Source organism: Haliaeetus leucocephalus, unplaced genomic scaffold (assembly GCF_000737465.1).
Source record: "Haliaeetus leucocephalus isolate CR32 unplaced genomic scaffold, Haliaeetus_leucocephalus-4.0 Scaffold577, whole genome shotgun sequence".
In the NCBI taxonomy this organism is placed as follows: Eukaryota; Metazoa; Chordata; class Aves; order Accipitriformes; family Accipitridae; genus Haliaeetus; species Haliaeetus leucocephalus.
This window is the reverse complement of record NW_010973013.1, coordinates 2,298,733-2,312,665: the sequence shown is the minus strand read 5'-3', so window position 1 is coordinate 2,312,665 and position 13,933 is coordinate 2,298,733. Positions and strand designations below refer to the sequence as shown.

Genomic DNA, 13,933 nt, shown 5'->3' with positions numbered 1-13,933 from the left:
CAAGAGAGGGGGGGATCTATTTCAAATCCCAGCCCTTTATCACATCTCCTTTTATCAGGGCCCCCCATCCCCAGGAGCCACTGACCTCCCTTGTCGCCCACTCCATGGAGGTCCCCCCCTGCTCCATCACTCTCACACCTCCCCAAATCTGGGTTTCCCACCTGGGTTTTGGGCAGGCAGCTCTTACCTTCTCGCCGTCCATTCCGCAAGCACTTCACCTTGGGGAGCTTGCCCAACAAGCGGCAGTCATCAGCTTGGGAAACACAAAGGGATGACATGTCACCCTCAGCCCTCGTGGTGGCTCTGGCAGCAGAAATGGTCCTAGGGGAGATTGGGAGCAGGGAGAGGACCCCGTCCTGGACTGGCTGATGGCTTGTTAGGGCGATTGCTCTGCTGGGGCACAACAGTCTTACCCCTCAGCTCATGCAGTGTAAATCAGGACTGGCAGAGCAGCAGTTTTCATAAAACCACTGTAAACCCAGCAGATTTACACCAAGAACAGCTGAATTACACTGGAAAGTCAGTGTAGAAGAGCCGTGGTTGGGGACAGAGTCGGAGTTTTTGCACATTAATGCAAATGACTATTTTTGGTAGCTGCAAAGCAACACAAAAGCTGTTTGATGCATGTCTGTGTGGAGGGGCAGGAGCCTCCTGAGGGGGCCCGCAAGCCCTCAGCAAGGAGAAAATGATGGTCAAAGAGAGTCCTATGGAGCATCCAAGGGCTCCTCATACCTGGGGCAGCAGCTCCACGGGGCAGAGAGCTCCCACAGCCACCCACACCTGAGCTAGGGAGCTCCTGCAATCCCACATGCAGTTGCTGCCATTGCTTTCGCCCCGGTGCTGCCTGCAGCCCCAGCATCCCTCCTCACCCAGATTTCTCCCAGCAAGAGCTGGCTCTGCAGGCATCTGCACCCATCACAGTCCCCTCTACCTCCGCACACCCACGCCGTGACCTCCGCAACCCCTTCATACCTCTCACCACTTCTCTGCCTCTTCTTCCTCGGCACTGTAAACACACGTGCATGTGCCCCATCCCTGGCACCCACCCCATGAGCCCGCGTGGACCTCTCAGTGCTTTCATCCCCTCCAGAAATCTTTGTTGACGAGAGACATCACTGTACCAGTATCCCTAACAACTGGGGTACAGGGCTGTGTTGCTCTGCGCATACGAGGGGGGCAGAGGTGGCAGGGGTTGGCTACAGACCTACGATGGAGATTTGCTGGGAAGTGCGGGAACCCACGTGCAGAACAACTGCATCCCAGTGAATAAAAGGTCAACGGACAGAGAGAGGTGAGAAATGAGACACAACTAGGCATGAGATAAAAGCACCAATTGCTTGGGGTGGGTTGCAGGGAAAAAACTGACCGTGTGTATACAGCGTATTATGCAAATAGATGTATTTTATGTAAATGCATGCAGACTAGATGCCAGCAGGCTCAAATTATCACAGGAAAGGAGATGTAAGACAGCTGAGAAGCACTGATTTCGAGTAGCCGAGGGGCCGCTCTAAGTTAGGTGGGAAAGAGGCTTCCCCCGGTGCCCCAGGAACGAGAGGAGCTTAAACCCAGCCCTGCTCCTTCTCCAAGGCTCACGCCATCAGGTGTGCTGTGGCAGGGAAACTGCATTTCTACAAACCTTTCTCCTTTCAGGAAGGCAAGCGCTTTGTCTATTTAGCCAAATAACTGGCATTTACTTCCTCCCCCCTTCAAAAAGCCTGCTCTGCTGTACGCCGGGGCAGCTCGAGTCCTTGCGCCTGCTCCTTTTCTCCATTGCAGCCGTTCTGCCAGTCCTCAGGCTTGCCCAGCCTGGCCCCCCATGCACTGGAGTCGCTCCAAAGCTCACCGTAATCACTGCAACCCCTTCCCCCGGCTTCAGCAACTCCCCAGGGAGGTGTCGATGCCGAGAAGTGGGTCTCATGTGAAATCTGTCCCTAATGCTCTCTGAGGCAGTGCCTATTTATAATATCCAAGAGCAAAGCATAGATCCTTTTTTTTTAACCTCTCTGGCTTAGTTTTCACATTTCCTAGTAAGTGGCTACATCTTGCAGCTCCTTGAAATGCAAGTGCCATGGACAGCTCAGTCTAGGTGTATTTTATCATCCTTTTTATGCCTGAGACAGTTTTTTCGAGCACTTAGTCTCAGCACCTGAATCTTCCACTCACCCATCTCACCAGGCAAGGTCTTTAGCTGGGGTGGTTCCCTGGAAGCCCCTGGGGTTTCAGCTCCCGACTTCTGCTAGAGATCGGACCTATTGATTTCACTCGAGTCACGCTGTTTACTGGGAGAGAATGGCAGGAGGAGGTGGGCTGTCTGTGGTGTACAGTGCTATTTATGGTGCATCTCAGAAATGGGCAACCCATGCAGGAAAGCCTCTTTACATGGGTGAAAAAGAGGGTTAAAAAAAAAAAAAATCAATCAAGAGTTGCTGGCCACCTACATAAACGTATGCAGAACATGTGCATACATCAGGAGGGTCAGACTATCATTATCCTGTGCAATTCCAGTGGTGTCAACCCAGAATTGCTCCTGGCTGCAGCTGAAAGCCAGATTAAACACACCATAGCTGCGGCAGAATACAACCGGGTAAGGATTGGATTCATGTCTACTGGGCATAAAAACTATTTGCCATGCGCTTTTCTTGTATTATATTCATGAGAAGAGGTTTGATCATTTGGAATTTGAACTCTTCACGCGGCGATGCAAACCTGGCACAGTGGGGTTTGCTCTCTACACCTACGGAGCTTTAAATTTCCTTCCGCTTTGACAAACTCTTTCCCCCTCTCTGCGTAAATCCCAGTCTCTCACACTCTCTTTCAGTTTGGCCCCTCGCTTTTAACATAGAAAGGGTCACTTACGATCATCACTGAAGTCATCCACTAGTATGATTTCATGGACGAGGTGCACTGGGGTGCGGTTCAGCACGCTAAAGAATGAAGAGAGAAAATCCATGACAGTGCTTGACCAACTCAACAACTCAGCAAATGGAGCGCGAAAGCCTAGGAACTGATCCCTGCCAAAGCACAGAAGACCAGTCTTGGATTTCCAGAAAGAATATACTAGATAAGACCCAGAAACCACCCCCCAGTAACCTACAGTGCCCAGCTATCAGCTTCCCGTAGCCTGATCTAAGAGTTGAGCACCTGGTATTCCTGGGAAAAAGCTGAGATTCACCCTTACCACCTTTGTGAGCAAAAGCAGAGCACCATGTAAAGCCAGGGGAAACAAGAAAACCGGCTTTTCAGCAATATGCACGTCGCACCAAGTTTCCTAACGGGGCTTACAGCAAAGCTGCTGTCACCCCACCACCTCTCCTGGGGCTAATGATATAGTGTCCACCGACAGCAGGGCCAACACAGAGAAAATTACCCAGCTCAAACCCATCTTTACAGACCTCACAGCCATGACAGGACAACTCCTGGTTTTATCTGTGGGCTGACTGTGTTTTAGAGACTGCCGAGAGGATAAGAGCAGGGTTGGAGCGCACCTATTTAATGAAAGAGAGAGGCTGGAGGATGTGGTTCACAGCTCCCTCCAGGTGGACAGACACTGAAACGTGGCTGAAAGCTGCAATCTTCCCTTAATTATGCCACGAAGGGTGGTATTATTATTACTATTTTTATTATTATTATTTAAAAATCTAGACCTGTTCTTCCCCTTTCTCGCACGGTGCAGAGGTCAGCAGAATTACAAGTGTTTAAAATCCGGCCCCAGCAGAGGGTCAAGGCTGACTTCTTGAAGCAAAAACCCCAGGGCATCCCAAAAATCTCCTAATCGCTTGACTTGGCCTTTGATAACGCCAGTTGGGTTGTACAGGCTTTTCCAGCTTTTAAACTTCTTTGCCTTCATCCTCAGTGTGGTTCCTTTTTCACACAGAATTTAAAATCCCCCCCACGCCAAATTTCACACCTGAGTCTGCCTTCTGGTCTGGGTTAGACAAAACCTTCAAACCTGCCACTGGCATAAGAGGGCAGACACCCCACAGGCTAAAAACCTTGAAGCCCCTGATACCTCCAGACCCTTATTGACAGATTTCCCCAGTCTCAGGCTTCCAAAGCTCCGGCAAAAAGCCTGGAAGTCTGGAAAACTACCTCCCCAGCCCAGACCCCAGCCAAGAGGGCTCTGAAGGGCAGGATCCCCAGGGCACTTGGGTGCTCGGGAGCCACCAGCCCAGCTGGCAGGAACCCCGAGGGGTCTCACCCCTGGATATCTGAGGACATTCAGCCAAAGGGCTGCATTTCTCTGATGAAACCTTCTTGTTGAGAAACCACAAGCCCACCCACCCAGGACAGCTTGGAGTATCCATGCCTATTGCCAGGTGCTTGCTGCCTGCGCTGGTGTACCCCCACCCCACCAGGTGCTGGAATTACAACCCTCCAGAGAGAAAGAGTTGAGCTGGATTTTTTTGGAAGGACAACAGGACATCTTAAGGCAGATGCTTGAAATGGATCCTCCCTCCACGGTTTGTTTGGTTGGGTTTTGTCCCCCCAACAGAAATCCTGAAAAACAGGGGGGTTTATCTCAGACCAGAGTGGGTAAGGCTGGCACCTCCCTTGTGGAGCTCCTCAAAAATCACTTCCAAGAACTACACTCCCTGGAAACACAATCCCTGCCTCCTCCAGTTTCAGGATCTTGGCAAAAGCCATGATTCTCCCCCTGCTTCAGATGCCTTGCGTGATAAGGGGTGGGCAGGAAAAGAAAGCCTCCCGGGGTGGGGAGGAAGAAAAAGCCTCTGTCCCCTAAGCTGTGGCCACCCTGGCATCACTAAGGCTTGCACCAAGCAGGTTTAGACAGCACCGCCTCACCAACACCCACAGCTTGCACAAAATATTAGAAAAAGTAGCTGAATGCCCCTCCTCCCACTGGGGCACACAGAACAATTTAGATGTGCTGTTCCCACCTGTCAAGTGTTTTTTAATTATTATTATTAATAGGTTTGTTATTTTTAAAAAATCCCCATATGCGAGAGCTGAGTTCAGCAAATTACCGCAGCTGAGCGCCAGTACAGAGAGACAGGAGAGCAATATCATGCTCAGTGGAATATTTAACAAGTGCTGATTGCCTGGAAACCTAAGCTGGTGAAACCTGCAGGAAAGAAGCAGACTTGTAAAAAAGCCAGCAAAATAAATAAATAACTCTCCAAGAGCGGGAGGTGGGGAGGCAGCGGGCAACTTGAATATTCAAAGCCTGCCTCTGCCCAGTCTCCCCTATAGATTCGGCCGCTGGAGGTGCAATGCGGGGCTTAACTCTACAGGAAGGTGGTCGCAATGGGGCTAATTCTACTTTCGCTGGTACCAGCAAGAATAACTCAACCAAAACCACTGCCCTGGGCTGTAGACTCAGACCTGGGCTCATAGCGGTACTCAGTGCCTTAGGGGAATTCCTCCCAGGGCACCTCTTATGGAAGAAAATCCAGCATGGACCGTTTTCAAGGCGCTGGGCTGGAGCGATGTGCAGCCCAGTCTCTGCTCAGCTGCAGGCTCCCGCCATTCCCAGGTCAAGCAATTTGCTGCCAACTCTGTGCCTCAGCTTGCCACCCCGTAAAATCAGGGATGATGTCCCCTGAACGCCAACGACGTCCATCTGTGGGATGCAGAGGGTTGACCAGAGCAAGGGGGAAAAGTCAGCATGCTGACTGACAAGGGAAGGATGTCTCCAAGGACCGCTCTGGCTCCATGAACCATCATCCTTCCATGGGGTTAATGACAGACACCACCGTGAGTGACGCAGCATCCCCCGGCACTGCGAGCAGCCTCAGCCCACACCATCGCAGCCCTCTCCCATCAATTCCCTTGTGGGACTCCCTCACCGTGCCACACTTTCCCAGACTCCACGTGAACAAAGCCCTGGTGAGGGTGGTCCAAAGGCTGGGTCTACTGTGGCTCTAAGGACCCTGATGTCCACTGATTTCAGCGGGCTTTGAGCTCATTACTGCCCTTGCAAGTCTGTGCACAGACACCTGCAAGCCCCCAAATTGCCACTAAGGGCCACTTGATGCAGGCACAAAGAGATCCACAGCCAAGGCTGCAACGCCGTGACCGCAGCCCACTTCCCAACGCAGCCGAGGGCAAGTACGCTGGCTTTTCAGCAAAGCCAAATTCACGTCTCCAACGCATTTCCTACCTGTGCTCTATTAATCACACGGTAATGCACCCATGCCACTGGAGACACGGGAGATTATAAACACCCCTCCTGCGGCGCTCCTTGGGGAGCACGGGAAACAAAGGCACTGAATCCTGCACGTTTTCGACATTACAGGTTTGTTTTTTTCAGATAGACATAAAAGCACTTTTAAAAATTCAAAGCCAGCTTTCCTATTACTTGTGCCTTTGCTCAGCTTTGATTTTTTTTTTAATACTTTCTTTTCTTTATGTGTGTGCATGGTTTTTTTTTTTACCTTTTATATGGGTAAAATCAGAAGACAATTAATATTATAGTGCTTTGAAGTACCTCTGGTATTTATAGATTTTTTTTCCCTGAAATCAAATGTAAGTAGATATACTGCAGTGATGGACATATTTTAACAAATCAAACCAGCTTTCAAGTTCTGTTGAGCCAGAGATGACAACACTTTCTCCCTTAAATGGCCAAAAGACTCATTACCACTGAAATGAAAACTCATGCCTCTAGTCCAGAAAGTGCTTACGCTTACTCAACCCATTAAGACCAGATTCGCTGCTGAATTATCTTGAAAAGTTAATACTCAAAATTTCTTTGTTTCAATGGATTTAGCAGACATTATGCAGATGTAGCCATGGAGAATTTCACCTTAAATTTTCACCGTAAGGTCCCTCTTCTGTCCTCCTCAACAATTTGCTGGGATCCTTTTCCACCTACCCAGAGGTAAGCACTGGATCCAACAGTTTCATCTCTAAATAAATACCAGTGCAAAAGTCATCCTGACATGTAAGACATGGAAAATGTTTCCATGGAGGAGTTCAGACCTTCTGACAGAAGATCAGTATGGTTTTGGTCATCACCCAGAGTACCAGTTGCTTTAGAGAGGTGACTGTGGACATTGATCCTTGGGAACTCATGAACCTGTTAATTCTCTCCATGGCAAGACACTGAGACTTGTTAGGGGGAAAAAATACACCTTTGGGGGTATAATAAAGTGTTGAAAGGGCCAAGGGTCACAATTATCAAAATCAGACCGAAAGCATGGAGATAAAGTGCCCACCAAAATGAACTGCTTCAATAATCCAAAATAGCTAATTATGTAGGAAGAGAGACATCACACCAAGAATAACCATAATGAGCTTTGATTACACTGCAGCTTTCCCATTTTATTCTTTCAAATACCCACCAAGCTCTTTGAAATTCAAGAGTTCTCTTGTGTTAACATCAAAAGGTAAAAGCGCATGGAGGGCTGTATACTTAGTCACCGTGAGAGATGATTAGCAAATTAAGAAGAAAAAAAAAAGTCCAGGGTTTAAGCAAAAAGAAGAAAAAAAAAAATTAGAAAATAGTTGGCACAAAGTGCTAATTATACAGTTTCTGTGCAACACCTGGCTTGGTTTTGCTTCTTTAATCAGACTCGTTTCAGTTATGGCACAGGCTCCATACAGTGTCACCACTACCTATGGAAGGAGGTGCGCGTCTTTGTCGTTTCCCTGTCTCAGATGCGTCTGGATGCAGACAAGGTAGTGGCGTGAGGGGAAGGTGCAAGGTGCTGGCTGTCCAGAATCTCACTTCTCTTACTTACAAGCATGGGAAAATGAAAAGCACAATATTCTCCCCACTAATTAATGATCTAAATATTTGATGTGGTATTCACAGCACTTGCATCAGGACTTTGGCAAAAGGATGTGTTTTGGTTTGTCAGCGAGAGGTAAATAATTAAGTCTCCTTAGTCCTGTTCTGAGCTCCCCAGCTGCAAGTTTGAAGAATAAATGAATGAAGACCACTCAGCAGAGTAAACAGGACTGTCTCACCCTCTGCCTGGCAGGTCGCCGGCACGACAGCCTCCTACACTTCTCTCCTGCCCAGCCTGCGCCAGCGCTGACCAGCCATCAAGCTCCTAAAATTGCATTGCTGGAGAAAGTCACAGCATGGTGGTCTCTGATGGTCCGGGAGCAAAGCAGAGCATCACCCCGGGCTGCCTGCAGTTCTGCCTTCCCCAGCTCTGACTCCAGGGCAGGCAGTGTTTCTCTCCCTGCCGCTTCCAGGGATGCTCCCAGGGATGGGGCACGCACCAAGTCTTCCCCCCCCGTGGACCTTGGCAAGGGATGCCACGCTGCATCAAGCCCTGAAAGCACAACTGGTCCCCCAGCGGTGGCCACATCTCAGCATGTGAGCATGCCGATGCCTGCGGAGGAGGGACAGCAAAGGAAAAGGGATGATACTCTCATAAGCAAGCCATGGAGTAGATCCCCCTAACCACAGAGGGTTACAAGATGGGGAGGCACTATCACCCATCGCTGTCAAGAATCCCAGCACCCAGCCCAGCCCCAGGCGATGAGAAGTGCATCTTTCCTGGCCACGCTGCTCCTTCTCCTCCAGTGACTGCTATGGCCTTGGGGACATCCTTAAGCTCTCCCGCCGGAGGAGCTGGGCAGCTAGAGCTAGCTGGGTAATGAGCTGGATTCCCTTCCTAAATCCAGGCTAGCACAGGATGGAAGGAGAGGAAAGAAATTGTTTGGGTTTTTTTTTTTTTAAATGCCTCTGTATTGCTTATTCTCTCCCTTGCTCCTGCCTTCCCTCCTTGGGTTTACTCACATGGTCCCATCCCTGTACTGCTGGGGACTCTCACCATCTTTAATACACTGAGCCTTGGAGCTTGAAATAACATGAAACCAAACCGCAGGGGGATAAGAAAGTTGCCCAAGGTAATTCGAGAAGCAAGTGGCTGAAACAACAACCCAATGGTAGTTTCTTCACTGTCTGCACAGTAAAAAAAAAAAAAAAAATTTCTCGAGAGCTACTTTGCTGTTCACCACTTGCTCCTTTCTGGCCTCTTCTCCCCTTTTCTATTTCCCTTTCTCATGGCACCCACCCCTGCTACCTGGACACTTGTACATATTCACAAGCATAGTTACATAAAGCATTTATAAATGCTGACTACATCATTTGCAGAGATTTGGGCATTCGATTAATTTAGCTTTCTTTTCCCCCCTCCTTTTCTTCCAGCTGGCAAACAGTCAGAGAAAAGATCATGAAACTTTTAAATTAATTCATTATTCAACACAGTCCACTAGCTTTTCTCAATAGCTCTGACGACGCAAATTGTTCATAAACGAACCGTCCCAAATGTTCGCAACATGACTTGCGTAAGGGGTGCTGCGGAGGCCACGTGTTGGCACCTCTGCTTCATGGGTCAGAGCACTCACAGCCTCACCAAGAGCCACATGCAACACACTGAGCCTGCAGTACAATTCAGCCTCAGCACTCGGTGAGCATTAAAGCTCTCAAGCATCTAGGAAAAGCGCAGGAATAGCAAAATCCCTCCTGCTTGTCATGTACACGGTCCCTTCTGCAAGAGCTGATTTCCTCCCCTGCTAGAGGGTGCCTTCAACAGCATTTCCCTCTGCTAGTCCTCCGTGTTTCCATGGGGTCCTGTAAGAAGCGCTCCCTTTGGGGGGACAATGCCCCACCACCCATGGCTTTGGACAAGCCAAGCAATGTCCCTTTGCCCTGTTTCTTGCTCCTGCCATGGTGGTTAAGTGAGAACATTCATTCTGCAATGAGGCTGGAAAACCCAACTTGCTGGAACTCAGAAAACCAGGTTTGCAACCCAAAAATCTTCCACCAGCCCCAGACAAATCACCTCTCTGTTCCTCAGTCTGTCCATCTGTCACCTGGGTTATACCAAGAGCGCACCATGGAGATGTAATGGGGAGAACAGGGTAGAAGAGGTGCCCGTTTTACTCACCACCATGCTCAAAGCGCTTGGAGACACTTGGCCACAGACTGCTACAAAAGGCACAAAGCAGTGTCAGGAGAACAGAGTTTGTTTTGAGTGGCCATGGAAAATGATCCATGTTGTTACAGCCACCTTGGGATGGAGTTATCTGGAAGATCTAATTAAACTAAGCATTTGCCAAGCAAGGGCAAAAAAACCCCAGAGCAGTCAGAAGGCACACCAAATTAACGTACAGAGGCTGAAGAGGCAGATGAGCTCTCAGCTGGGTCAAAAAACAGGCAGGGAGGTGGCAATATGTGCACAATCATGGCTGGAGAGGAGCAGAGCAGGAGCCACGTCACCAGTGTGACTTCCGACCGAGGGTTGGTACCCTTAGGGCCAGTTGGATCAAAGCAAGCCTCTAAGTACTGCATCCAGGAGGAAAACAGTGAACCCTGATGCCAGGAGGCCACCTCCAATCTGTGGGGACCAGAAAACGGAGAGTGAGCTCAGGAGAGCTCAGGATCTCAGCCCAGGGAGAGGCAGGGGAGATGGGGACCCAAGGCTGTCATCTCTGTTCCTCACTGCCCAGGCTTGCCTCTGCGGTGCAGCTCAGTGAGATGCTCCACAGGGCTCTGGCACCATTTGGAGATCAGCCTACGGGAAAGAGGGCTCAGAAGGGGCCCCAGAGCTGGGGAAAACCTCCCCACAGACAAAACACGAGCACTGGAATTGCTGGGGCACATGAGCGGGGAGGAGCAGTGGACAGGGACAAAGCTGTGGTGGAAGTCACACGCAACCAGGTAAGAAAGGCAGTAAAGCCAACTAATCAAGTCAAGAAAAGAAAAGAAGAGGAACAAAGTCTTTTTATAATGGGAAATCGGAAACTTCAGAGGACAATATTCTAGAAGAAGAAGGAAAAATTCAAACTACCTGTATTTCTAACCTTGCCATCATTGCAATGAACAGTTCACTAATGAAACCAGATATGGAGGACCCAGGCATAATAGCCGTATCATGGGTCTAACATCTCTCATGTGACAACATCACTCATGATCATACCTGCCAGGACAGTCAAGTGCTGAGTTATGGGGAGAAATGACATTAAAGTCCATCCCTGCACTTTACATGTTATAAGCATCCTATATCTCAGGGGCTAGAGGACTGCACTTGGTTTTCCCTTGCCATCTCTGTTACAATGGGTTCTGGGGGATGGTAAACCTATGCAAGGCACTGTAAAGATATAAGAGAAGGCCCAGGATCGAGGAAGTGGTACACAGCATCAAGTGCCAGTGCTATGCACATGCGAAATCCACATACCCTAGAGAGAGAAAGCAGTGACAGATTATTAAATGTGAAGCAAAGGAGATGGGATCGGGCATTGTCCTGGTTTCGGCTGGGATAGAGTTAATTTTCTTCCTAGTAGTTCATATAGTGGAATATTTTGGATTTAGTAGGAGAAGAATGTTGATAACACACTGATGTTTTCAGTTGTTGCTAAGTAGTGTTTAGACTAAGTCAAGGATTTTTCAGCTTCTCATGCCCAGCCAGCAAGAAGGCTGGAGGGGCACAAGAAGTTGGGAGGGGACACAGCCAGGGCAGCTGACCCAAACTGGCAAAGGGGTATTCCATACCATATGATGTCATGCCCAGTATATAAACCAGGCAGTGGGGCAGATCGCTGCTCAGGAACTAACTGGGCATCGGTCAGCGAGTGGTGAGCAACTGTACTGTGCATCACTTGTTTTGTATATTCCAATTCTTTTATTATTATTATTGTCATTTTATTATCATCATCATTATTATTATTATTTTCTTCCTTTCTGTCGTATTAAACTGTCTTTATCTCAACCCACGAGTTTTACTTTTTTTTTCCCCCATTTTCTCCCCCATCCCACTGGGTCGGTGGGAGTGAGTGAGCAGCTGCATTGTGCTTAGTTGCCGTCTGGGGTTAAAGCATGACAGGCATGAAACCATAAAGCAAAGCAGGAATTCAATTTTAGGACTATCAAACTCACTTGTGGCACTGGATATGTTCACCTCAGGCTGCTGTTTTCAGAGAAGACACCAGTGAGGACATAACAGTGAACAAGGAACAGCTGAAGCCTCCCCCCAACCAGCAATCCCAGTCTGACCAGTACCGATGATGGCAAGGGGTCCCTGGGCATGCCGGGGTTTAACTGAGAAGGCTTGCAGCAGGGCACGAACCTTCCCTATGTAGGCATGAGACACACCTGCAAAACACTTATTACTGGCACAGAGCTGAGCACACCCAAGCTCGCTACAGAGAAACCCACCAGCTGAGACCTGGAGATAGACCTCTCAACGGTCACTAAATCTTCCTACAAGAGAACTTGCAGATTCAAGGCACACATTGGGGTTAAACGCTGATTTCGAAAACCTGCAATGAAAATGAAGCCTTTAGTCTATCCCCTACAGCAAAACACAGCCAAGAACAAACCGACAAATGAAGGAATGGCCACATGCCCAGAGCGCTCCACCGTGTATCCAGAGGAGTACAGAAACCATCCTTGAAAATATAGTCTGCATGTGCACCATTAGGGCTTCTCAATTAGCAAGCCTTTCTGGCACTCGGCGGGTCACTGGAGGAGCTCAAACAGCAGTACTGGAGCAGACATCTGCAGAATCATAGCTGTCCCTAGAGGACTGGGACAAAATACAGCTGAGCACTGACACCCAGCTGGATATAAAGCCTCTTATCCCAGATTCTGTCTAATCTTCTGCTGCTCCCCCAAGAGCGTGCCGTGATAGACCCTGCAAAGGGAACACAGCTACTTACTTGCCTGAGCATCCCACTGTAAAACCTACTTCTCAGAGACCAGCTTTCATGCTAATTTCTCCTGGTAATCATTTGAGACTGTAGTTGGTAGGTCCAGTCCCATTGCTGCAGTGAGTGCAAACAGATTCTGCCTTTATCCATGAAAATCTCTAGCCCACTCATCCTTTTTTAAGAGTGTTTATAAATAAGAGCATTTCCAGCAAACCAGGAGCTCTTACCTCCGAATCGTTCTTAGCAGGGTCGACCTGGCCTCATTGTGGAAGGTGATGATGACGCTGGTTGGTGGGAGGTCCTGGCGATAATGCAAAGTCGTACACCTGGAGAGGGAGAAAGAGGCCGTTCAGGCACTGGAATTCGAAGTGGGAGCTCAATTCATTAACACAGGCAGCAGAGTCCGTCAGTAGATGGTCCTCCAGCTGCTATTAAAAAAAAAAAAAAAAGAAGAGCTTTGCTGTGTGAATGCTTTCTGAAGGAGTTCAGAAACTGCCAAGTAAGTCAGTGAGGATTAAAGCAGCAAAAAGAGCTTAACTGCCATTAACAGGAAGGGATGAGAAAGGAGGCACCCAGCTTGCAGCCCTTTTCTCTAACCATTGCTTCCCAACCAGCACACCCTCCTGGTGCTACTGGCCTCCCCCACCAACGGGCAGTGGGAAGATAAAGGCCCCCCTTTTGATACCAGTTAGGGCAATGCCAGCTTCAGCAAAGACACTCCTCGCTGACATTAGCATGATGGGATCAGAAACGAGTCCTTCACGCCAAAGGTAAGGCCCAGGTGAGGTGCTTGCAGAAGGCCAGCTGCAAGTCTTATGCTGCCTCAGTGGCTTTGTGAGCTTCACGGGGCTTTTGGTGTCATCCCAGGAGTACTGCGTTATTGTGGTGAGGCTTTTTTCTTTCTTACAGTGAGGCAGGGGCCCAAGGACTCTCGCACCCACCCTGGCAGAGGTCAGAGCATTGCTGCAGCTCCAGCTCTGAGCGGCCTCGCTCCCACCTCACAAGGCAGCAATTTCCACTAGCCGGCTGCAAGGTAAGCCAAGTCCTGTTTCTAAATTGTTTCCTCATTCATTCTGCCTTAATGGCATAACCTGACTACAGGGAAGATTGGGATTTAACACTTTCCAAGCCACCCTGCAGAAGGTGAAAACCCACAACTGCAACCACAGCCCCTGCTGCCTCCTTCCCAGGAGGAAACATCCTAGACTCTGTAATTACTTTGACCTTTAGCTGATGAAATCTGTGGCTTTTATAGACCGACGCCAACATATTCCTAGCTCAGGAAATCCAGATATACCTCTTA

The 13,933-nt window shown here is 49.0% G+C and overlaps 1 protein-coding gene across 1 annotated transcript in view; it reads right to left on the bottom strand.

The window, feature by feature from the left end:
- GALNT14 (polypeptide N-acetylgalactosaminyltransferase 14) overlaps positions 1–13,933 on the bottom strand; it is a 99,192-nt gene that overhangs the window by 27,396 nt on the left and 57,863 nt on the right. The window contains exons 3-5 of the mRNA XM_010577750.1: positions 12,858–12,956; positions 2,857–2,924; positions 188–253 (exon numbers count right to left, since the gene is read on the bottom strand). Coding sequence (XP_010576052.1) covers positions 188–253; positions 2,857–2,924; positions 12,858–12,956 — 233 coding nt within the window. The remainder of the gene's footprint in view (positions 1–187; positions 254–2,856; positions 2,925–12,857; positions 12,957–13,933) is intronic.